The 23,448-nt window shown below is 33.7% G+C and overlaps 6 protein-coding genes and 1 long non-coding RNA gene across 11 annotated transcripts; 5 read left to right on the top strand and 2 right to left on the bottom strand.

Moving 5' to 3' along the window:
* The first annotated feature begins 1,532 nt into the window (after positions 1-1,532).
* Positions 1,533-9,525, top strand: LOC123675961 (organic cation/carnitine transporter 7-like). 2 transcript variants are annotated; one of them, XM_045611563.1, is made up of 5 exons: positions 1,533-1,652; positions 2,121-2,294; positions 3,944-4,273; positions 6,772-7,309; positions 8,601-9,525. In XM_045611563.1, exons 2-5 carry the CDS (start codon positions 2,213-2,215, stop codon positions 9,271-9,273), a joined length of 1,623 nt encoding a protein of 540 aa, XP_045467519.1. In that variant the 5' UTR covers positions 1,533-1,652; positions 2,121-2,212; the 3' UTR covers positions 9,274-9,525. The 2 variants fall into 2 exon arrangements, with proteins under 2 accessions (XP_045467519.1, XP_045467520.1); XM_045611564.1 differs by lacking the exon at positions 1,533-1,652 and having other exon boundaries at positions 2,109-2,294.
* A 313-nt stretch (positions 9,526-9,838) lies between these two features.
* On the top strand, positions 9,839-12,426 carry LOC123675962 (BTB/POZ domain-containing protein 17). Of its 3 annotated transcripts, none has more exons than XM_045611567.1 (5): positions 9,839-9,976; positions 10,505-10,622; positions 10,686-10,826; positions 10,889-11,068; positions 11,187-12,426. In XM_045611567.1, exons 2-5 carry the CDS (start codon positions 10,548-10,550, stop codon positions 12,312-12,314), a joined length of 1,524 nt encoding a protein of 507 aa, XP_045467523.1. In that variant the 5' UTR covers positions 9,839-9,976; positions 10,505-10,547; the 3' UTR covers positions 12,315-12,426. The 3 variants fall into 3 exon arrangements, with proteins under 3 accessions (XP_045467523.1, XP_045467521.1, XP_045467522.1); XM_045611565.1 differs by lacking the exon at positions 9,839-9,976 and adding an exon at positions 10,129-10,414; XM_045611566.1 differs by lacking the exon at positions 9,839-9,976 and adding an exon at positions 10,129-10,414 and having other exon boundaries at positions 10,490-10,622.
* A 212-nt stretch (positions 12,427-12,638) lies between these two features.
* On the bottom strand, positions 12,639-18,325 carry LOC123675960 (protein Son). Of its 2 annotated transcripts, none has more exons than XM_045611561.1 (7): positions 17,074-18,318; positions 16,641-17,016; positions 16,320-16,577; positions 15,991-16,113; positions 15,821-15,934; positions 13,535-13,873; positions 12,639-12,768 (listed from the first exon to the last, which is right to left on the bottom strand). In XM_045611561.1, exons 1-7 carry the CDS (start codon positions 18,015-18,017, stop codon positions 12,655-12,657), a joined length of 2,268 nt encoding a protein of 755 aa, XP_045467517.1. In that variant the 5' UTR covers positions 18,018-18,318; the 3' UTR covers positions 12,639-12,654. The 2 variants fall into 2 exon arrangements, with proteins under 2 accessions (XP_045467517.1, XP_045467518.1); XM_045611562.1 differs by lacking the exon at positions 12,639-12,768 and adding an exon at positions 14,650-14,722 and having other exon boundaries at positions 13,575-13,873; positions 17,074-18,325.
* Positions 13,750-14,606, top strand: LOC123675965. Its single transcript, XR_006746835.1, has 2 exons — positions 13,750-13,889; positions 14,403-14,606. It is a non-coding gene; the product is annotated as an uncharacterized LOC123675965 (long non-coding RNA).
* Positions 18,326-18,354: 29 nt separating the features above from the next.
* LOC123675963 lies at positions 18,355-21,043 on the top strand. The gene is made up of 5 exons (XM_045611569.1): positions 18,355-18,681; positions 18,736-18,909; positions 18,963-19,228; positions 19,281-19,523; positions 19,820-21,043. Exons 1-5 carry the CDS (start codon positions 18,651-18,653, stop codon positions 20,198-20,200), a joined length of 1,095 nt encoding a protein of 364 aa, XP_045467525.1. The 5' UTR covers positions 18,355-18,650; the 3' UTR covers positions 20,201-21,043.
* On the bottom strand, positions 20,348-22,065 carry LOC123675964 (dynein light chain Tctex-type protein 2B-like). The gene has a single exon (XM_045611570.1). The coding sequence runs from the start codon at positions 21,965-21,967 to the stop codon at positions 21,488-21,490; it is 480 nt and encodes a 159-aa protein (XP_045467526.1). The 5' UTR covers positions 21,968-22,065; the 3' UTR covers positions 20,348-21,487.
* A 281-nt stretch (positions 22,066-22,346) lies between these two features.
* On the top strand, positions 22,347-23,389 carry LOC123675959 (ribosomal RNA small subunit methyltransferase NEP1-like). The gene is made up of 3 exons (XM_045611560.1): positions 22,347-22,622; positions 22,682-22,925; positions 22,984-23,389. The coding sequence occupies exons 1-3, from the start codon at positions 22,422-22,424 to the stop codon at positions 23,304-23,306; spliced, it is 768 nt and encodes a 255-aa protein (XP_045467516.1). The 5' UTR covers positions 22,347-22,421; the 3' UTR covers positions 23,307-23,389.
* Positions 23,390-23,448: the final 59 nt, after the last annotated feature.

Here is a 23,448-nt window from a genome sequence, read left to right as displayed (position 1 = left end):
AAGATTATCTTGTGGCATTACATTTTAAATATGATTTCGGGCATATGACCACCACGGTTGGCTCGGATGTAGTCCATTCTGGACGTCCAATTTTCGATGACTTTTTCCAACATTTGTGGCCGTATATCGGCAATAACACGGCGAATGTTGTCTTCCAAATAGTCAAGGGTTTGTGGCTTATCCGCATAGACCAATGACTTTACATAGCCCCAGAGAAAGTAGTCTAGCGGTGTTAAATCACAAGATCTTGGAGGTCAATTCACAGGTCCAAAACGTGAAATTGGGCGGTCACCAAAGATTTAGTGCCACACTTTCAATGAATCGATTGTGTCAGCTTAGAAAAAAGTTTTCGAGGACCTCCGAGTATTCACAAATGAGCAATAATTTCGATAAAAAAATTGTTGAAGCCTGTACCTTTCCATGATTAAATGACATAACCTACTGAACACAAATGACATAAGAAACGTCAAAAACAATACACAGTGTTGCCATTTAATTCCTATACGATAGAGAAACGAAAGAATTTAAAAACAATAAACTATCCTTCTATTTCAAAATTCTCCTATCAATGTATGAATCTTTTTCCGAGAAAAATAGTAAAAACGAAAATAAACTATTGTCATAGCCGTACACTCCCTAGATCTCGAGCACTTTATGTCTTCAACCTGAAGTAATTTCACTTTTGCACTCCACTAAATTGGCTCGTTCAATATTTGCTCACCTAATATACTACCTATATATCACAGAAAAATTCGATCCAATATTTCCATTCAGAGAGAACCGAGTCAGTTCATTCTCGTACTGTAATACAAGGGCTCGATAAATTTTGATCGAATTATTGGAGCCAATAAATTGTTTATTTTTCAAAGAACTCAAGCACTATGATAAGTGCTAAAAATGGTGGATGCACTATGCTTCTCTCGAATCGATGTGAAAATTTATAATGGAAACCACAACTTGAACTCATTTACTGTAACTGTAATAATCATTAAAGATTTTTCAATGATGAGTTCTTTCGGAAAATTCTTAGAAAAGTCTAATGTGATTATTTAAAAAAATATTCTCAAAAGGGTAAGTATAAAATATTCAAGAATTCTTATAATTTATTAACGACTGAGTACAATTTCTGCAAGATCAAAACTCTTCAGATATAATGCATATTTCAAATTGTTTTCGAAGTCTTTTCTCATTTCAAGATCAAAACTCTTCAGATATAATACATATCTCAAATTGTTATTGAAGTATTTCCTCATTCCAGAAAAAACTTAAATTCGATTTATGGTGGATGCGCTACTCAAGATTTTTCTCGCTTGGTTCTAAAATCTTAACCTATCCAACAGATTTGCACTTCTTTCTCGACCACAACTAAGTTGATATTCCGTGACTATTTCAACTATTATTACACCTGATAACGAACAATGGTAATATCGGGTCATTAAAATGTGGAAATTGCTTACACATCGAAAATTTTCCAATATTATTGTACATATCAAATGTTCTTTCGAGTTATCTTCAACATAAATTGGAGAAATCTGCTATGACTAGCGTTATTTTTCTCTTGTACAGTCATAATTGAAAGATATGGAAAAATGTGATATGTGAATGTTGGAGGGAATGTTTGATTTATTTCCATTTATGTGATTGAATCAGAGGTGAGAATTTCAATTTTTTTGGTTTTAGAACCAGCTTTCACTCACATCTTCAAATGAAGATAACTTTTCTTACATTCTTTACAGAGAAAATTTGACTAAAATAGTTCTTGTGATTTGTTATTTTTGACGCCTATTATATGGCTGAATTCCAATTATTTTGTCACCAAACCTTTTCGTGTGGATAAAATTCATAGCGCATAAAAAGTTACTTTTTCAATCGATCCCAATTAAAGATTAATGATCCGTGAAAATTTCAAATAAAATATCCCTGCTATATTTCCAGGTTTCAATGAACATTGCATTGATTTCATTTTCACGATCATTAAAATGAATTTGGTCTTTAAATTTGAGAACAATTATTAATTAACCGCATCTGAGTCTGAATTTGAGTGCTTAGCATTTCTGATGTATAAAATATAAACATTTATTGATAAGAACTGGCTATTACCGCAGAGAGTTTGTTTTTAGTTATCGTTGGTCAAGTGTAAACTTATTTCAAAATTCAGTTATGGATATCATCATAGCAGAAAAACATTTCTGTTACTATCAGTTCAGTATCAATGATGGGAACCAGTGACACACATAGGAAATCGGTCAGTGCAGATGAATCTGTGGAGTTCGATGAAGCCCTGGTGCTTACAGGTAAGTACCTTGTCAACATTTTCGGGAAAAATAAAAAAAAACCCTTTTTCCAAGTTAACAATATCTAAAGACCTATGCTTCAGTTTGATGAAAAGTTTGGTCACTATGTTTCTTATTTTGAAGAAATTTACCAATAGACATGAAGAAGGGTGTGTTAAAATATATTCCAATAATTATTTTGTTCTTAATTCTGCTGATAGTTTTTTTGTTTGAAATTTCAGTTTTGAAATATTTGAATATTATGAAATTTGCAAACACGTCATGAAGAAGATACGGTTGTGATTATCAAGTAGATTAATTTTAACATAAACTATTGTGAAATGTTAATTTCCTTAATGACTATCACTATCCATTGAAAAAAAGTGCAATTCGAATGTTTCCCAATTTGAATGTCAATTTTTCATCAATCTCTTATTAAATTTGAGTGTTTTATTTCATTTTAATCTATTTCCGAATTTTTTTTCAATTTTCATTATTATTATTATCGTTTTTCTAATAAAAAATTCTGAAAGTGCAATTTCGTTTAAACATCGATTATTATTGTCAACTTGTTAAGAAAAGTTTGAATCGAACCATGGACCCCTATAACTTCTTTTGCTCTTATCACATCGAGGTTATCTCTTAAATTATTTACATGACAACGGCAGTTGTTAAGGCCTTCAAAAATTCCACTCTAAGAGGAAATGCTGTTGATTCTCACGAATTTTGGCATTGACAAAGTGCCATTTCTTATCTAGCGTTCAGATAACCAGCTTCCGCTAACCTACCTACCTATATTTCCCTCCATTTTCGGGATTCTAATTCTATTTGAGGCAATTGAGGGCAATATTATTTTTCCAACTCGACCTCTAAATATATCGATAAATTTGGTAATCTTAACATGAATTAGTTTGGACAAATTACACACGTAAATAATTTTGTTTTGATTAGCTCTTATAGTGTCAATGAAAAGTTATGACTTAACACTATATTGCCCCAATTCACTACAATAAATACTTCAATAATCAGAAAGATGGATTGTTTTTCTGAGTTAAGAGAAAATATATCTTACTTGCTTCAAGGCAATACATACAGCCTATCATAGAGCTTCCCTATAGAAGGCAACATATAATTCCCTGAGGCAATATATTAACCATTCCCCAGATGATTCTTGTGTTGAATCAAGAGTAAATTTAATTCCTTTGCAATCCAGCAAGGCAATATAAAAAGCCTTATATATAGAGCGTCGTCCCTGTAGCAGGCAATGTATAAATGCCCTGAGGGAAGCTATTAACCATGCCCTAGATATATAAGAATCAAGTGAAAATATAATTTCCTATCATTCCAAAAAGGCAATATATAAACCCTATTATAGATCGTCCATGTAGCAGGCAACGTATAAATGCCTGATGTAATCTATTAAATCCCCTGATAGATGGATGTATCTACACGAATCAAGCGAAAATATAATTCCTTTCTCTTTATCATTCCAACAAGGCAATATATAAAGCACCCCTTTCGTTGGCAATATATTATTGCCTGAGGCAAGCCTCTAGCCACGCCCTATTTCCCAGGCACTCTATATGGCCACGCCTTCTCTGAAAACGTTTATTAGCAACCACATATTCTTACATTTTAAGGAGTATTTAATTGAAAATCATCTTTTTCAGGATATGGCAGGTTTCACATAGAATCCCTAGCTGCCTGTGCCCTTGGAATAATAATTGTGGGTTTCCAAAATGGCATAACGAGCTATATCTTTCCAGCAGCACAATGCGAGTTGGATCTAGCGTCTTCCCAGCTGGGATACCTCAATGTGGCTTTTCTTATTGGGGGAATGGGCAGTTGTTTTCTTTGGGGAAGCCTTGCAGACGCCATAGGAAGAAAATATGTCCTGATATTGAGCCTGCTGTTGGACTGTGTAGTGATATTAGTGCTGACAGTGTCTAATCACGTGCTGTGCTTGACGATTTGTCGATTTTTGAACGGTTTTTTTGCAGGTAATTATTAGGTATACAGGTTGTGAATTGGGTTGCGTTCCGTATCTCAAAAGCTGGGGTTTCGATGAATATTATTCATCGATCTTTTCTCATCGGCTTGAATTAGCTCTTATTCTTTTCCATAAATCTATAGGGCTATATTTCTTGTGCAACAATGTCCCATTTTTTTCAGTAAAACTCTATTGTGGTACGCCACTGGTAGTTTAAAAAAAAATTATAGCTATTATACCATTATTGATACGTCGAAATTCCCTCTAGCGGCTGTTATGTGATCCAGTTCTATTAGCGCATGAATAAAGAGCGCCCAAAAGCTCCCAACTTTTCGTCAGTGCATTCCTCTTTGTTTACGATATCCTGCTTGAACGGTCTACGATTCTGACGAAACTATCAACACGAAATTTTTTATGAAGCTTGAAGTTATAACTTCATACCTAAAATCGAAATTTTAACCTTATCGAAAATGTTATCACGGAAAGATTGGGTGTTTTATTTTCATTATTTTCATGAATTTATTATGGTTTTGGCGATGAGATCAGCTTTAAATTACGTACAAAGCTTGAAATTGTTGATTTGAAGAGTTTTCCAATGGGACGTTTCGTTTTGATATAGAAAAAAGTGATTATGTTCTAAGAGGAATCAATGGATGTTCATTTCATTGTGAAGAGGAAGGTATGTCATTAACGATGGAAAAAGATATGAGCCAAATTACGGTTGTAGCACCATATCCTATTTATGAAATTTTCCATGACAAATCCGCACATTTGCGGATGTAAAGGGTGTTTTTTTTAGAGCTATAGAACTTTAAATTGCAATAAAACAACGATGGATTATTCGATTGACATGAATTTTATTTATCCGCAAGATAATCTTGTGGCATTACATTTCAAATATGATTTCTGGCATATGACCGCCACGGCTGGATCGGATGTAGTCCAATCTGGACATCCAATTTTCCATTACTTTTTCCAACATTTGTGGCCGTATATCGGCAATAACACGGCGAATGTTGTCTTCCAAATGGTCAAGGGTTTGTGGCTTATCCGCATAGACCAATGACTTTACATAGCCCCAAAGAAAGTAGTCTAGCGGTGTTAAATCACAAGATCTTGGAGGCCAATTCACAGGTCCAAAACGTGAAATTAGGCGGTCACCAAACGTGTCTTTCAATAAATCGATTGTGGCACGAGCTGTGTGACATGTTGCGCCGTCTTGTTGGAACCACAGCTCCTGGACATCATGGTTGTTCAATTCAGGAATAAAAAAGTTAGTAATCATGGCTCTATACCGATCACCATTGACTGTAACGTTCTGGCCATCATCGTTTTTGAAGAAGTACGGACCAATGATTCCACCAGCCCATAAAGCGCACCAAACAGTCAGTTTTTCTGGATGTAACGGTGTTTCGACATACACTTGAAGCTTAGCTTCACTCCAAATGCGGCAGTTTTTTTTGTTGACGTAGCCAATCAACCAGAAGTGCGCTTCATCGCTAAACAAAATAAAATGGACGTAACTATTATTTTCGAAATAAAATTGCACTATTTGCGAGCGTTGTTCAGGCGTGAGTCTATTCATGATGAATTGCCAAACCAAACTGAGAATAAATCACTTGACGGCTGTTAAATCGGTCGCCATCTTGAACAGTAGTGCCAACTTAAAGTTATATACCTCGAAAAAAAAACACCCTATATATCCTAGTTACCGAATTCCATCATTAAGGTCTTTAAACGATTGTAAAACATTGACATATACCTTATCTTTCAGGTGACCCCAAATAAAAAGTCTAAAGGTGTTAAATCACAAGATCTCGGTGGCCAATTGCAATCACCACTTCGAGAATTAACACAGCCAGGAAACTTTTCTTACAAAATTTATATTGTTTGGTTGCTTGTGTGGGACGTAGCCCGTTTTGTTGAAAAAAAAAACGAAAACCACGTCAATATCTTCTATTTTCGTCCATAAAAAAAATTAATTATAGCCTTATTCCCAAGATCAAAGAGGAATTGTCAAACCTAGGTTTTCGTCAACACTACGGTCTACACCTACAGCATCAATTCTTAGTTGTTTTTGAGCGACGCACAATGTTTCGGTGCTTCACATCACTAACTTGTCCCAACAGCTCAAATTTACTTCCAGTTTCACTTCTGCTCACCGAGAAGGTGCTTCATGACGATTTTCACCATTTTTGTAGTGAATTTTAACAATTTCAGTGTGTTGTTGAAGCGTGTGTCGATCCATTTTTAGTAATGGCGTAGTTTTTCTTGTCAAATATCAAAAGATAACAGCCACTAAATTGGCAGCTGAAGCGGTCTATTCAAAGTGAAACCTCTTATTGGAAAACCCTGTATTTTTATATATTTCTTTTTATTTTATCTTATTCTGATGATGCGATCAACATGCAGTTCTGCATGAAGCTTGATATTGTTATCTTACATCTATGTAAATGCAATATTTCTCTCCGTAAATTTGTAAAACAAAAATATTGTTGTTTCTTTTAGGTGCTCCTGGTAGTGTGCTACTGTCCTACTTAGGTGAGTTCCAACCACCAAAACTAAGATCTGGAATTATATGTGGTGCTGGCTTATTCTTCACGTCCTCCTGGTTACTTCTACCGATCCTTGCTTGGTTCATTCTGCCTTTGAACATCCACGTGACCATAGGATCCTGGTTCATAATATCACCATGGAGGTTGTACCTTATTTTCCTGGCCATCCCTGAAGGTATCTTAGGATTATGGTTCATGAGACTGCCAGAAAGCCCGAAGTATCTTCTAGCTATAGGAAAGAAACACGAGGCTCTGGATATTCTCAGAAAAATGTTCGCCTTGAACAAAGGGAAGTGTCCAGAAGACTATCCTGTGAAAAGTTTGTACTGTCCAAGTGTTGCAAACGAAGGATTAGACGGGAAAACAGGATGTATGGGAAAATCATCAAGGATGCTGCGTGACATGAGATCCCAGATGAAGAGTCTCTTTAGAACGCCGCTGCTTTTTATTACGTTCTTATCCTGTACAATCATGTTTACAAATATGTTCGGGTGAGTTGAATATCTATACAACTAACGTAAGTCTCCACCAAATGCTCAAAAAGTGAAATTAGGTGTTCACCAAACGTGTCTTTCAATAAATCGATTGTGCCACGAGCTGTGTGACATGTTGCGCCGTCTTGTTGGGACCACAGCTCCTGGACATCATGGTTGTTCAATTCAGGAATAAAAAAGTTAGTAATCATGCCTCTATACCGATCACCATTGACTGTAACGTTCTGGCCATCATCGTTTTTGAAGAAGTACGGACCAATGATTCCACCAGCCCATAAAGCGCATCAAACAGTCAGTTTTTCTGGATGTAACGGTGTTTCGACATACACTTGAGGATTAGTTTCACTCCAAATGCGGCAGTTTTGTTTGTTGACGTAGCCATTTAACCAGAAGTGCGCTTCATCGCTAAACAAAATAAACTGGATGTAGTGCGCGATACGTATTCCGAACAGAACCATTATTTTCGAAATAAAATTGCACTATTTGCAAGCGTTGTTCAAGCGTGAGTCTATTCATGATGAATTGCCAAACCAAACTGAGAATAAATCACTTGACAGCTGTTAAATCGGTCTCCATCTTGAACAGTAATGCCAACTTAAAGTTATATACCTCGAAAAAAACACCCGTTACAAGAAAGAGTTTCAGGAGAAGGAAAAAGAAACACTCTGGAGGCATCTTCCTGTGTTTGATCATTCCAAATGTATCTTCGAAACTTACATTTAGAGATCCAAGAATTATCTAGATCTTAGCAAGAGTTTACTTCACCTCCTCACTGGATTTCCCACAGAGCACTGTCCTCATGAGATGGGTCTAGTAGAAAATAAAAGTGCAGATTCTGTGAGGAGGAGGAAGAAACTCCACTTGGTGACGGAATGCCTCACCATCACTAGCCAATGCAAAATCTGCTTGGACAAGAAACTTGTAGAAGGGAGGAATTAGCCTTCTTGAAGCCATCCCAGATACTGGAGTTCATTAGAACTCTGGAACTGGAAGGCGAGCTGTAGATGACGCTATGGCCAGAATATGAGATGAGGGCACAATAAACCATTAGATCGCAGTGAAACGGAATCTCCTTAATTAAATCTTAATCTTAACGGATGTCCCCACAAATTTCTTGATGAAGTTCTAAAAAGAAAACATACCTAGATCTAAAACTTTACAAGACAAGTATCATTTTTTGTTTTTTTTTCATCAAAGGATCTGAAAAAGTATCTCAATATTTAGTGCTTCGAACTCCTCATCCTTCTTTTACCTACTAATAAAAACCTAAACATTTTCTCTTTCTCAGGGCTTTTGGTCTTGGACTCTGGCTACCCGAGTTATTTGTACGCTTCAAGCAATATGTGGTACTCCACCCCAACGAAACCATATCCTTAGACAAACTGGTCGTTTTGACCGTCGTCAAGAACAAAACATGCGACTCAACCTTCGACATATCTGTGATACAAAACACAGTTGCCATGGGAATGACATCTTTGGTGACCAGCGTTTTCTGCGGATACATCTCCACCAAGGTGTCCATAAAGACAGTACCGCTAGTCTGCATGCTTTTAGGAGGGTTAGCAGCAGCTTCAATATACTGGTTGAGGTCGGCTGTCCAGTATTTGGTAGTGGCATCCACTTTTCAAGCCACCATGATCGTAGCAAATATGTCCCTCAGTGGTGTTGTGGTAGAGCTGTTCCCAACAAGTGTTGGAGCTACTGCAATCTGTTTGGCGATGTTCATGGGTAGAATGGGTGCTATGACTAGCAACATGGTCTTCGGACTCCTCATGGATGAACACCCAGAAATACCCATATTTGCCGTTGCTATAAACGTTCTTTTAGGTGCCCTTTTGTGTTGGGTTATTCCTATAAAACAAAGTGAGGAGAAATGCGATAGAAGCAGTTATGTGGCTGGTAAAACGGTTGAAATTTCATTGGTTTCCTTGCCCAAAAATGATTATAACCCAGGGATTTGAAGTTCTAGTCAATATTCAACAAGTGCCTCTTTATTTTATGTGCTGAAACAGTATCAAGCGATACTCCTTCAGAAGAGCACTCTAAACATATATTTTTGTACATAAATATTTCGAATTAGGTTATTTTAAGACTACGGAATGCATTTTTCATATGTTTTGATTCGTTTTGATTGAATTCAATTTAGTTGAATCGCAAATGAGTTATATTTGATAAAATCTATAATTGTGATAATAAAATATTACCAATAGTAACAGCTCATTTAATTATCATACCAATATCCAGAAGAATTACATCGAATGCATTTTGTCTTTCGATTTAATAGATAGTTCAATTTCCCGGCAAAAATCATACTGCGACACAACGTCATCCATCTATCAGGAGATACCTGAACTAACTAGTTCGATGTTTTATCTATAGATGTACGTCCTGGCGTATCAAAAAGGTACCTACTACTGTTTGTTTTGCCATCTTCGGTAGAACTCCTGAACTAACGTTCGTACGGTAACTCATTAATAGATGGCGCGACGATGGTCAGATTTTGGTGCTATCTTGTGAATAATTCCCAAACACCAATTTTTCAGCCATCAATAAATAAAGGCGATGTAGAGCTCTATCACCTGTTGATTAAAAATAGAACTGGTTTTTGCTGAGCAATACCACAAGATGGCACAAGAAAATGTATGATTCAATAATTAAAACAAGGTAAATTTTATGGTCAAATTGGCTATCACAAATTGAAATAAATAGTAAATACAAAAGTTCTCTATCAAATATCAAAAGGACCTCTTATCTATGATCAGATCCTTCGGATTATTTTTTTGCAATTACAGATTAAACGTATAATATTCAAATAAATCAATTCTTCATTGAGCAAATATAACATAGTACGGTCGAAATGAGTTGACAAGACCTATTAATATGTTATTATGTTACTTATAAATTTTCAAACAGGGATGTTGCCAATCACCATTGTTTATAGATAATCTAAATTATTCAATGATATGATCGATATATCTGAATCTCTACAAATGTAATAAAGTACCGGTAAAAGTGCAAAATCTATTTCGACATTTTTTAGAATTGAAAGTACACAGCAGAAGCAGACCAGCTGGTACACAACATTCACCACATGTCCACCGGGTACATATCAAATCATTTAACATTATTTATCTTTTATTCTTTTGTGTTGTAAGTTGATTTTATGTTTTACCATAGATTTTTTTATGTTAGGTTATAGGCTGAGGTGCAAACAATTTTCTTAACTCGAATTTAAATGGATTATTCATGTAGACCGAAAGATCAAGACTGTACAACTTCATTATTATCTCAAACTCCTTGTCAACTATCGGTAAAGCATTACACCTAACAAATAATATTGAATTGTACTGTATATACATATTTTCTTTTGTAGATAAATAATACCGAGTATATCCTGAAAACTCTTAGAGAACTCTATGAAGATCAGCGATTTTTCGATATTTTCTTAAAAGTTGGTAATAAAGAATATGGGGCTCATAAACTGATCCTCAGTGCGTCAAGCGATGTCTTTCAGGTTAATTTTTGAATGAATATTAGTCTAATTCAACTATTTACACTCATATTGGATTTATTTAGGTAATGCTAATGAATACTAATTGGAGTGAAAGCCATAAAAAAGAAATAAATCTCGTGGAAGAACCCCAATGTCAAAAATGTTTCCACTTATTTTTGAAATACATGTATACTGGACAATTGATGATAACACACACCAATGTACAGCCAATTTTATCTTTAGCTGATAAATATATGGTCAAGGTGAGAAAAATTGGACATACAAGTTGAACACATATTCCATCAATTTTTTAAAATAATGGAGATATGTAATAATTATTTCAAATAATGAATTTCATTGTTTTATTTTTATTATTTTTAGAGTTTATCCCGATTATGTTTGCAATATATGTACGATCATGTGTCACATGCACCATCTCACAATCAGTTGTTTTCCTGGCTACAATACCTTCAATCAAGTGGTCATGAACAAATGGCCAGTGTTTGCGAAGAATTTATCAAACTAAACTTTCAAGACGTTTCTGAATCAGCAGATTTTTCGAATTTGGACATTGAAAACATGATGTTACTTTTGAAAAAAGATGATTTGGTGATTCATGACGAAGCTGCACTCTACAACTGTGTCGTTAAATGGTTAAAATTGCAAAAATCAAAGTTGGAGGAAGAAAATATAAAATATGAGTTGGGAAATGAAGATCTAGAAATGAAAAAAGGCTTGGAAATTGCAGAATATATGAAATATTTAGCTGAACTGGTGATGCAATACATAAGATTTCCCATGATGAAACCAAGGGAGATTGCAAATGTACTGCGTTGTCCGTTAGTGAGAAAATATAAAGATTTTTTATTGGACAGGTTATCGATGGGAGCTGAATTGCATTGTGGAAATAGAGAAAATATCACCGATGCTTGGCTTGAAGAGAATAAAGAACTTATTCAACCTCGTTTATATACTTCTGAAAACTGCAGTGCTATTATATGGATTGAAGATTATACTCTCCTTCCTAAATTTCACAAGATATCTTCTCAGTTTCAGTCCGACTCTACAGTATTTGAAACTCGTCAGTTGCACAAAAATGGGTGGGAGGCGTTTTTTTATCCAAAAGGTGTTTTGTACGATCCCTGTTACCTACTCGTTTGGCAAGGACGATTTGAAGTACCAGAGAAGGCTGTGTCTACAGTAAGAATGAGGATATGTTGTACTAAATTGGTCAAGCCAGGGAAGTTCAAATTTTCAATTTTAGTTTTCGGAGTTAAAGAAAAGGTTGAACATATTATAAAAGTTAAAAGTGAAATCCACGATATAACTGATGTAGGTACAAGCATTAACATAGACGAAATCGTGCCATTTGAAGTGTTAAACCCTCCTAATAATGAAAAACAGAATAATCCCAGGGATTCATTCTTGATAGGTATGCAAAGTAAAACACTGAAGGTTCAGGTTATCGTGATGCCAGTTCATCCATTGAATTTTACAAAAGTTGTATAAATATTTGGAGCATTTAGACAAAATGTTGAACATCTCATTATTTACATTGAAGAAATTTGTTTATTATTTTTTGACTATATTGTATTTGATACAACAATAATTGTTTTTCATTTGAGGTTGTTTGAATTGATCAAAATTTGAAATCATCCTGTTGGAGCAACGTTCATTAAAATTTAATGCCGTCATTAAAATGTTAATCCTCCACTCGAAGTCTATTGGCTATCTGCATCACTTAATGGAGCATTGAAATTTTAATGAGCGTTTCTGCAACTTGGTGTTAATCAGTGCATTCTGGGTTGGGACAATTTCATAGAAAAACATTTCATTTTGAAGAATTTATTTATTGAGGAGCAATGCCTAATTTTTGCAAACATAATAAGGCCGCATTTGCTTTTGCTTCTTTCTTGTTTGGGCTGGCAAAACTTGGTTGGAATTCCATTCCATTGAGCGTTACCTGAAATTAACAAATTTCATTTAAAAAATGAATAAATTCGATAGCAATAATCATTCATATGAAGCAAGCATATTCACTAAGATCTATTTCACAGATCTCGAAAAATTTTCTCAAGTTATCCACATAAATATTTTTCAAAAACTAAATTCAAAAAGACCGCTATTATACGAACGTGACGTCACTTGGAAGTATAAACGATCTAGCGCAATTAACAGAAAAGCGTGGCCTCTAGCCCCAACAGAAAACAAATATGAAATACATTTTTTGTTAATTTGTGTCCATCTGAAAAAGGTCAACTACTACATTCAATTAAAGCAAATTGAAAGTCGATGTATGGTTCATTCATTTGAGCAATGGCATGACGTCAGCTATCTTAGGAAAATGTTCCCAAACTCAAAACAATCCTTTTACTGCTTACAAAACAAATTTTGAGATTATATTCCGTAAGTTCCATAGTATACTGGAAAATTGATTACGTATTATCCATTTGTATTCTTAAATTATTAGCAGATGAAAATTGAATTTGAATTCTAAACCAATTCAGAATAAATACATCAGGACATAGCAAAAGGTCGACAACACCAACTTTTAAAATTACCCGGTTTTCTTTGTTTTTATGGTTGATACAGTCGGCATCTCCGATTTGCTATCTCTGATGTCATGCCGTGCTAAAATAATGTTTTCAGTTAAGATATATCGAAAATCAAATCTACCAAATTTGAGTTTCAACGACTAAAAATTCCTAAAACGTTTAAAAACAACTCACTTTGAACAAAAAATTTTTTTTATGATCGGGACCGCATTCGAAGCACAGATTGTAGGAAGGCGCCCCCAATTTATTCTTGCAAGCATATTCACCCAACAGAGACACAGGATGCTTGTTATTGGGGTTTTGAAGTGGTTTCTGTACTTGCTTTTGTTTCTTTTTTCTTTGTGATTCTTCAGTGGCGACCAGACCTCTTTTATCCAGTTTGACCTCGAGGAGTAAGGGTTCCAGAGCACCTGTTTTTTCTTTACCTAAACCTTCACCGGGCTTCCAACCCATTTTTTGGAGTAAATGCATTCCCATACCGCCAGAAACAGGAGCGGCAACTTGTAGTTGATCCTAAGATATTTCGATGGTAAGTTGGACTTTCTTAACTTGGCGAAAAGAAGTGCAAACATTTTCAGTAAAATTAAGAAATAGGAATATACCTGATATTGATTGAAAGTAATAATTTTATTTCTGCATAATTTATTTGAAACAACAATTGTTCAATCAATTATCTTCTTCAGATGAGTATGGTTTTCTCAATCCCCATATAGGTAGAAAAAAAGTGACATTTTGGAAATTCCATGGTTTTATCAAAAAAAATTGAGTAACAATGATCTGTTCAAATTGAGTGTAAATAAATATGTAGAAAGAAAGGCATGTTTTGTTGACCTGAACAGATCATCATTACATATTTTTGAATAAAAGAAGTGAACTTATAGTTGACGAAACAATTGTTGTGTTGAATTAATTTTTTAGAAATATATTTATATTACTCTTAAAAATCAAATAACGAAATTTAATTGCCTTAAAGCAGAGGCTAAAATAATCAAACAATATACCTGTCTTGTACTATTCATAAATGCAAGTTTGAATTTTGCAGACACAACACACAGGAAAGAAATTGCCAAAATTTTCACGGGAAGAACAAACTTGGGGAAAATATAGAAGAATCTAGATCAATTTTGTTGGACTTGTGATTTATAATTTCACCAAATTATTTAAATATAAAGTTTTAACTCGAAGCTTTATTTCGAATATATTTTATAGTTCAAAAATTAAATTGCAATAAATGCATAATACTTTACCCATTGTTGTGTTAGTTTTCTCAACATCATCACTTAACTTACCAATTCCAATTACTCTATCCATTGAAACCGTCTTTCTCTTGAAACCTTGGCCCAACAAACTGTCACTGTTCGCCTGAAACAAATTCTCAGGTGACAGGGTCATCAGTTAAAGAATATATATGATCTTTAACTGAAGACACCTTAATGCTACTCAACTGTCAACAGATATCAACCAGAAAAACATTTCATGTTCTTATAATGAATTTTTCACCCCTTATCTCACAAACGAACATGTTTTTTATTAATTTTACTACTTGAATTCATGCAGATCAAACTACTCGAATATTGACGTTCAATCGGAAAACATCCTTTACATTCCAAAAGGAATTGATTCACGATGAACAAAAATTGTGGACTTCATTTTCTCAGAGAAATTTCAATTCACTAAATAACCTAATCTACATCTGTGACAAATGCAGTACCATCATCATCAACAGACACAGATTCCACCTCTAAACCCCTTATTGCACTATGCCTATTTTATGTCTATATCTGGGCTAAATTTCTTATAGATGGCTGAAAACCGTAAAAAAAAATTTGAGGTTATGTTAAGGTTACATTTTTGATAGATTAATATCAAATTTTCTGTTTAAAACAATTATACAAGCAACTAAACTGAAAATTGTAGAAAGCGTTTTTTATAACTGTTATTGACACTGTCCTTCCTAATTCCTATTGTGTCAAGTCGAACTGTTACAAATTATGTTGGTCAACCTGCATTTTGACATTTTATGCCTGATGGCGTCAAAAATAGGCATGAAGGCATGCGCATTTCAAATATGGAGCGTCAGACTGAGAAATAGACAGGAAAAAAGCTAAGTATAATATGGGGTTGATAATTAAGAAATGGTCTGAGCCTGCCCAGATTCATCGAATCTAACCTGAAAATTTGCTTCATTAGCACATTGTGAAATGTTTAAAATCTATAAGCTATACCAATCAGCAAACATGCTGTAAATGTCAAATTAAATATGTAATTACATTAATTCTAAAAGTCTTATGATAATTTTTCATTCAGGATTGATATTAAATAGCATTACTTTTAAGATGATGTATAGCATATATAGTTTTTAAATATCGTTGCGTTTCTCATTTATTGGATGAACAGAATTCTGACAGCCAATGAATGATAGTGAAGCTGAATAGTCTTACAAAAAAATGAACAAATTACCTTTTTAGCCCATGCTTGATACCCGGATGATAATTCCGAATGGGTCAGAAAATTTCCTTCAACCGCTCCAGTAAACTGACCTGGCTGCTGTTTACTTTCAGCCCAGGTTTGAACCTTGTGGAAAAAATTAATACAATAGAAACTTCACAGCTGTATTTCTATATTTTTACCTCTTTTGTAGACTGATACATTTGGGAAAGAGCTTGTACATCGTTGGGATTTTCTTGAAGTTTCCTCATTGCACTCAATCTTTGAGAAACGATTGCTCCAATGTCAATTTGTTGCTGTACCGACTGCAATGATAAAAAAAATAACGATTTTGTGTACATATGGTGGTTATTTCAAATTTAATCCATGATTTTTATTAAGTACATAAAAAGTCTATGTAAACTAAATTTTAATCCAATAACCCAATTGTTCAGTTATCGTAAGTTTTGTTCATCACGTAATAAGAGGTTAGGTTATGTTAGGTTATGCTATTCCAAATTCAAATACTTACTGGAGGTATAGGTACTGGCGCAGGTACTGTTGATAAAAACTGAGCACTACTAGTTGCAGGTACTAATGGCGTAATAGGAACCATTTCCTTGGTTAATGCAATCGATGGTTTTGGTGCAGGAGTCACATCTTTTTTAGATTCAACTGGAACCCACTCATTCTCATTTTTACGATGATGCTGACCACTGCTGACAGGAAACTGCATTCTCAGTTCTGTCGTTCTTTCCTGAGTACTTTTGACAGGTAGAGGAACAGAATTCTATGAAAATTCAGAGAGAGATATGAAAAATTAATATTTAAAAAATAAAGAAAGCTTGCTTACTTTTATATTCATTGTTATCGTAGTAGGCCTATCTTTGATCTGAAAAGGATGATTGAAAAGTTTGTCATTGTCGCTATCACTAGCCTTGTCATCTTCCACTTCTGATAATTGTCCTAAATCTTCTTTGGTAGCAAGGGTTTTACAGAAATCAGTCAATTCCTCTATCGTCTTACCACCAGCTTTGATAGCCGCAATTACTTTCTCCTGCGCCTGTGGTCCCAAACTCAAAGCTCCCGGTAAATTTCCTGATTTCATCATTTGTATGGCATTTTTTCTTGCAATCTCTAACAATTTTTTCTTGTCTATATATGAAGAATCATTGGTTGAAGAATATCTTCTGTCTCTATATTTACTGTCCCTACTGTGCTCCCTTGACCTGAAATTAACAAATAAAATATCTTAGTGTTTTTTTTGACAAAAAATCAACACCTACCTAAACCAACTATCATCCCTATTTCTGTCATTACTTCTACTTCGATAAAAATCATCCTTATTACTTCTATCATAAGATCTATCTTTATCACGAACTTTATAAAAATCATCATGCCTGCCAAGTCGATTAGACCTGTAATCTGTCTTATGACGTGAATCAGAATATCTGTGAGGTGAACTGCAACCATCTTTATGACTAGAACTAGAATGCTTATGTACATTTTCTTTAATTTTTTGTCTCAAATCAGAATATTTATGAGGGGACCGAGATCTGTTGCGTTCACTTCTAGAATCATCTTTATTTTTATAAAAATCATTCATTTCTTCCTTTTCTTTGGAACTTTTATGTCTTGAAGTACTCCTATGGTGGTGTTTTTGTTTAGAAGAATCAGAAATATCATCTGACAATTTATCTGAATACTTTTTTGTTTTTTCTTGTGATTTGTCTTTTTTATGTTTATGTCTTTTGCGTTTCTTATGCTTCGAATGATGTTTAACTTCATCATCAGAAGACAACTCACCATCTTCATTATCATTCTCCTTAGTTAACTCATCAATATGTGGTTTCACATCCACTTCCTCTTTTGGTTCTGTTTCATGTATTTTATCCAAACTCAAAGATAATTCAGTTCCTTCTATTTTAATTTTTTTTTCGGCAGACTGTTCTCGCTTAACAAGAAGTTTGGACAAATCAAAATCTAATTCACTAGAGCTGTTACTGCTACTACAACTTCTACTATGTTTCCTCTTCTTGCTTTTTTTCTTATGTTTTTTATCCTTACTTTTGTTCTTTGATTTCTTTTTATGTTTTTTGGTGCCATTTGATAATTCATCTTCGATTAAAACCGGTGGGTCAGCATCAAATGTGCTGAATAATTCAGAAAGTATTTCCATTGAGGACTTTGTTTCTACAACTGGTTTTGTGTCTTTTTCGTCCTGCTCCATTTTTTATTATTATTTCTAATATTCAGATCAATGACCACACTTTTAGTATAAGATAACTGATGTTTGAATATTTGATGTATTTTTGTTTTTATTTATTGAAGAAAATTTTCTAACCTAATTAAAATTTTTCATCAAATCTGTCGAAAACATAGATGTAAATAATTTAGTTTTATTCTTGGCCTTCGGACCAAAGTTCAACAAGAAATTCGCATTATTTCTTCAATTAACAGTGATATGTATTGAATCCCACTTATTTTTCCTAATACTTTTTTGATTACATCTAGAAAAGTGTTTGTTTCTTTGGAAATGTATCACTATTGGTTTTTTATCTTTTCAGAGTAATGAAATTCTGAATTTATATCTTCCAAGAATTCACTAGTAATATTCAATAACGCAGAAATATAATTCCAAACGATAACTCCATCCCAGAATTATATCTGCTTCCAAATTTCAAGAATTTTGACTTCCTCAAGCTCCACTATTTTTTATCTTTGTTCTGCGGTTGTGGCCTTGTTGCATTACTGTCGAATAACGAATACTGATAAGTGATAGGAGTTGTCTGGCAGTTTAAAAACCGGCCTTTAAGATAAATTTCATTGAAAATTTGAAATAAAAGATTCGAGTCTGAGAGAAATGCAGAAACCAAGAGTTTTGATTCTTGGAGGTAAGCTTTTGTTGCAAATTTTTTTTGAATTCCTCTTTAGGTGAAGAATTTCAGGATGTGGTTTTATTGGGAGGAATTTGGTATCATATTTGGTGCAGGAAGAGCTGACCAGTGCAATAAGAATAGTTGATAAGGTTCCTCCCCAAGTTGCGTGGCTAAATAAAGTTCATCAAGATTATCTCAACAATCCAATTGTTGAATTTAGAAGCGCTAATTTAATAAATTCAGGTAAATTCAAATCAATCTCACGAAAAATTATTTTATGTGCGATTTAATTTTAGATTCTTGTAAAAATGCGTTTTCAAGTGACGCATCTTGGGATTTTGTTGTTAACTGTGCTGGAGAAACAAAAGGTTCCCAAACTGATCCAATTTACAACGAAGGAATTCTCAAATTAAGCTTAAATTGCGCGAATGAATCTGCTCAAGGAAATGTTAAACATTATGTGGAATTGTCTTGTGGTAATATGAGTTCTTCAGAAAAGGTGCCTCACACAGAAGATGGCCCAATGGAGCCTTGGACTAATGTGGCTAAATTCAAAGCAAAGGTAACGTGATAAATTTCTGCTTAAATTGATATTTAATGAAATTTTTATTCAGGTTGAAAAAGAACTTAAAGATGTGCCCGGTTTAAAATTTACTGTGCTTAGACTACCTACAGTTTATGGATCTGGAGATAGGGGGTCAATGGTTCAAAGAATAATGGTAGCTGGTATATATAGGAAGTTGGGGGAAACTATGAAATTATTATGGAATGCTGGTTACAAAGTGAACACAGTCCATGTTGAAGATGTATGTCGTGCTATTTGGTTCGTGTTGAATAGGGATGATACAATTGGAGAAGTAAGTTATTTATCAATCATTTGGTATGTTTTTTCAATCTATTGTGATTTAACCCAATTTGGAGCAAGTCATTTTTACATATCCCAGATAATTGTAAATCTATGATGACATATGAGTCATATGACCCTAAAATTTATTATCAAATTGAACTCAGATTATGTTTCATATATGAACAATGAAATTGTTTATATAGAACAATTGGCTGAAGAGGACCTCTGTCCAATGAACGACACTTTTTAATTCTCCTCGAATTTATGATTAAGAAATTCAAAATTTTGTTATGTTAATTTTCACAGATTTACAATGTTGTGGATGACTCAAATTCAACTCAGGGCTCGATTTCCGAACTTCTACAAGAACTTTTTGATATTAAAATCGATTATTATGGAGTTATGCTGAGTGCAATGGTAGATTTAACAAATGCTGCAGATGAAGCAAACGATAAACATATGGACCCATGGGCGAAGGCTTGTCGCCAAGATGACGTCCAAAATACACCCCTTTCTCCCCATATGGATGCAGAGGTGCTTCTCAATAAACACTTGAACATAGACGGGACAAAGCTAAAGAATTTAGGTTTCGAATTGAAATATCCTAATCTTAACGCCCAAGTACTTAAAAACATTATGAATGAGTTTGTTGAAATGAAAGTATATCCTGCATCCTTGGCTCCTTAATGTATTTTGAGGGAGGTGGAACTGCTACTTAAAATATTAGTAAATTACAAGATGGAGTTTCTAGGTGCTTGAGAAAGAACATGTTGGCGTAAATGTATCAGTGTTACCAGTTTTTTTTAGATTAAAATTTCAGGTTTATTACTTGTATTTATAATTCTGAAATGTTTATGAAAAGGTGTTTTACAATTCCTATGTGCCATATTAGGGTGGAGATCCAAAAACACAGTTTCAGCTGCAGTGCAATATTTCGACTGTGCATTGATACATTTATCGAAATTTCTATTAAAATGAAATCAGTGTGCTTAAATAAATATTTTTCAGATGTACTTATTAATCTATTCATTAAGTAAAACAAGGAATTGGTCTTTTTGTCATGTTCCTAAAGTGCCTTGTTCTAGGTTTCTAATAGAGTTTCTACAGATCGAATTTTTGTATTTTATTTTCTGTGGTATTTACGAAAAATTGAATTTATACGAAGAAAAACAATGTTTATATATCTGATTTTCTGAACTTTATACTAAAAAAGTTTTTGAACTTAAACTTCCAACAAATAAGACTTGACTTCTGGAGTAACAAACAATTTAATTGTTTTCCAAGCACAATGATCTCTGTTTCTATTATGTTACTCATTTTACTATGTTGTATGTACTTATTACTGGCTTTTGCTATTCTTGTGCTTCTTTATGTCAAATATAAGACATAGGTGATATAATGGAACATTCCAATTGTTTATTGTAATCACTAAGATTTGTTATACTTTGCATTTTTTGATATGCTCAATCATTGAAGTGATGTGGATCATTTACTCGATATCCAATCGTTAATAAAGTATATGCTTACAAATCATTGTTTTTCTAACCTTAATCCAATTTGAAAGCCAAACACTATTTCTGTCTAGCTCCAAGTAGAACACGAATTTATTTTACTTATAACTAAGTAACAAGATAAAAATTATATCTACAAAATTTCACATACAAAATATTGTATGAATGTCTAATCATAAATATCCAATAAGATTTGGAGATTCAATATAACTTGAATATTCAAATTATAAATGCTTATTTTAATATTTGTTAAGAAATATACAGCTTTAAGGCTCTTTCCATGAATTATTGAAGTAGCGTAAGTCATTGCCAGTTTTGTTACGAAATAACTTTTGCAAATATTCAAGACACTGTTGGATTTGAAATAAGTTTATAATCTAATGGAATTGAACCAATTTTAAGGAGTGCACTGCTATGAGAATTTTTAGAAATGGAATTGTTATTTCAATATCAGATATGACAATCAGTAAAAATAAGATGCAAAAACAGTTGTCACACAGACAATGGTATCGTTCATGAAAATATCACTTGTATACCCATCAGTTTCAGAGTCCCAAACGCACCTAACAACAGACTTCACTCCAGCTCCTTTCAATTCTCCCAGAATAACTTGAGCAATGTGTTTATATCGTCGCATTTTCATTTCTCTGCATCTTTTATTCACTTCATTAACAATTTTTATACTCCACTTCTTTGCGTTATCTGCCGAGTATGACTTGCCAGTTAAAACTTCAGCTTGTACAGTTCGAATTATTTCTTTCACTGGTGTAGCTTTGAATCTTTCGAGGAGGGAAGGTTTGATTTGATAAGAATGAAGAGCTGGGATTGATTCATAACTTTGTTCTTTAAATATTTCCATTTCTTCAGTTTCATTTCCTTTAGTGAGATCTGTACCTTCAACAGATATAGCATCGCTTGCTTCTACGGATTCCCTTTCAGCCATATTTTCAATATCAATTTTCAAAATCTAAAATAATAAAAAATGTATTGTCATAATAATATTGGTATCCTTAGAAACAAAATTCAAATTAACCACGGCCACTGTCACTACTACAGAATATTTCATATAAATATTGTTTTTTTTTTTAGGAAACAGATTCTCTTGAAAATGAGTTCTTCCAACTGCAAATATTGGCTTTATAGTAAAATATTGCGCTTTTTTCCATCATTCATAAAAAATTAATTTCGTAGTTGAAATTGAATCGAAAATCATTATGGTTTCCCTAAGTTTGGAAAACAAAGAAGAAGACAATAGTCTCTGGTTGAGTGTTCTACGTCTATGTTACTTAACCTCTTTTAAGATGCATAGAAAATTCTATGCATCTATGATTCAATGCATCTTAACCTCTTTTCAGCTTAGATTTATTTTCGTGTATTGAGTGAGAATTGAAGTGAATATGGCTAAAAGAAAAAGGTCTTCGATAAATAAAAATAAGGCTTATGATGCAACACAGGCCAAAAAAAAGAAATTATCAAAGGATAGGAGTAATGAATATGAATTTGATCCCATACCAAGACATTTGGTAACGGCACATTTGAAGAATCAAGAGAAGCGCCTAATAGTTATATTGGAGAATGCACAATTGGAGACTGTAAAAGTGAGTAAACTGTTATTGAAATCGTAAAAATTATATTTATTGTCTTATTTATTTTCTAGATTGGTCAGAAATTTCATTTGTTGAATGGTGATGATCATACGAATATTTTGAGAAAAGAAGGAAGGGACGTAGGATCTTGTAGGCCAGACATTGCATATCAATGTTTACTGATGTTATTCAACAGCCCCTTGAATCGCGCTGGTCTGCTGCAAGTATATGTTCACACAAGTAGTAATGTGCTTATAGAAGTGGACCCTCAAACAAGAATACCTGATTATTTCCCACAGTTTGCTCGAATGATAGGTTAGTATCCAACTGGTATTTTCGTTATGGTTGATTATAAAATTATTAATTTTTTCAGTTCAATTACTACACAAATTCTCTGTCAGATCGAAAGAAGGAAAGAAACTCCTGAAAGTTATTAAAAATCCCGTCACAGATCATTTACCAATTGGTGTTAAAAAAATTTGTATGTCTTTCTCATCTCAAGAAGCAAAACCATGTAGCCAATTGGTGCCTAACAACGAAGAACCAATCGTTTTTGTGATTGGAGCAATGGCTAGAGGAAAATTAGATGTAGATTATGTAGAAGAAACTCATTCTATAAGTAATTTTCCATTATCTGCAGCCATTACTTGTGCAAAAGTTTGTTTTGCATTTGAAAAAGCATGGAGTGTTGTTTGATATTCATCTGATTATGAACGCTATGTTAGAGATCATATTCAAATATTGTATATAATGTATATAAAATAAATTTTTTATTTAAATTTTTGTGTATTTCATTTGGTGATTGGATATTGGGGAGAGTGGAAATATGATGAAAAAT

This window comes from Harmonia axyridis, chromosome 3 (assembly GCF_914767665.1).
Source record: "Harmonia axyridis chromosome 3, icHarAxyr1.1, whole genome shotgun sequence".
NCBI lineage: Eukaryota > Metazoa > Arthropoda > Insecta > Coleoptera > Coccinellidae > Harmonia > Harmonia axyridis.
The sequence above is the reverse complement of the archived record's forward strand: the minus strand, read 5'-3'. Positions and strand labels throughout refer to the sequence as shown.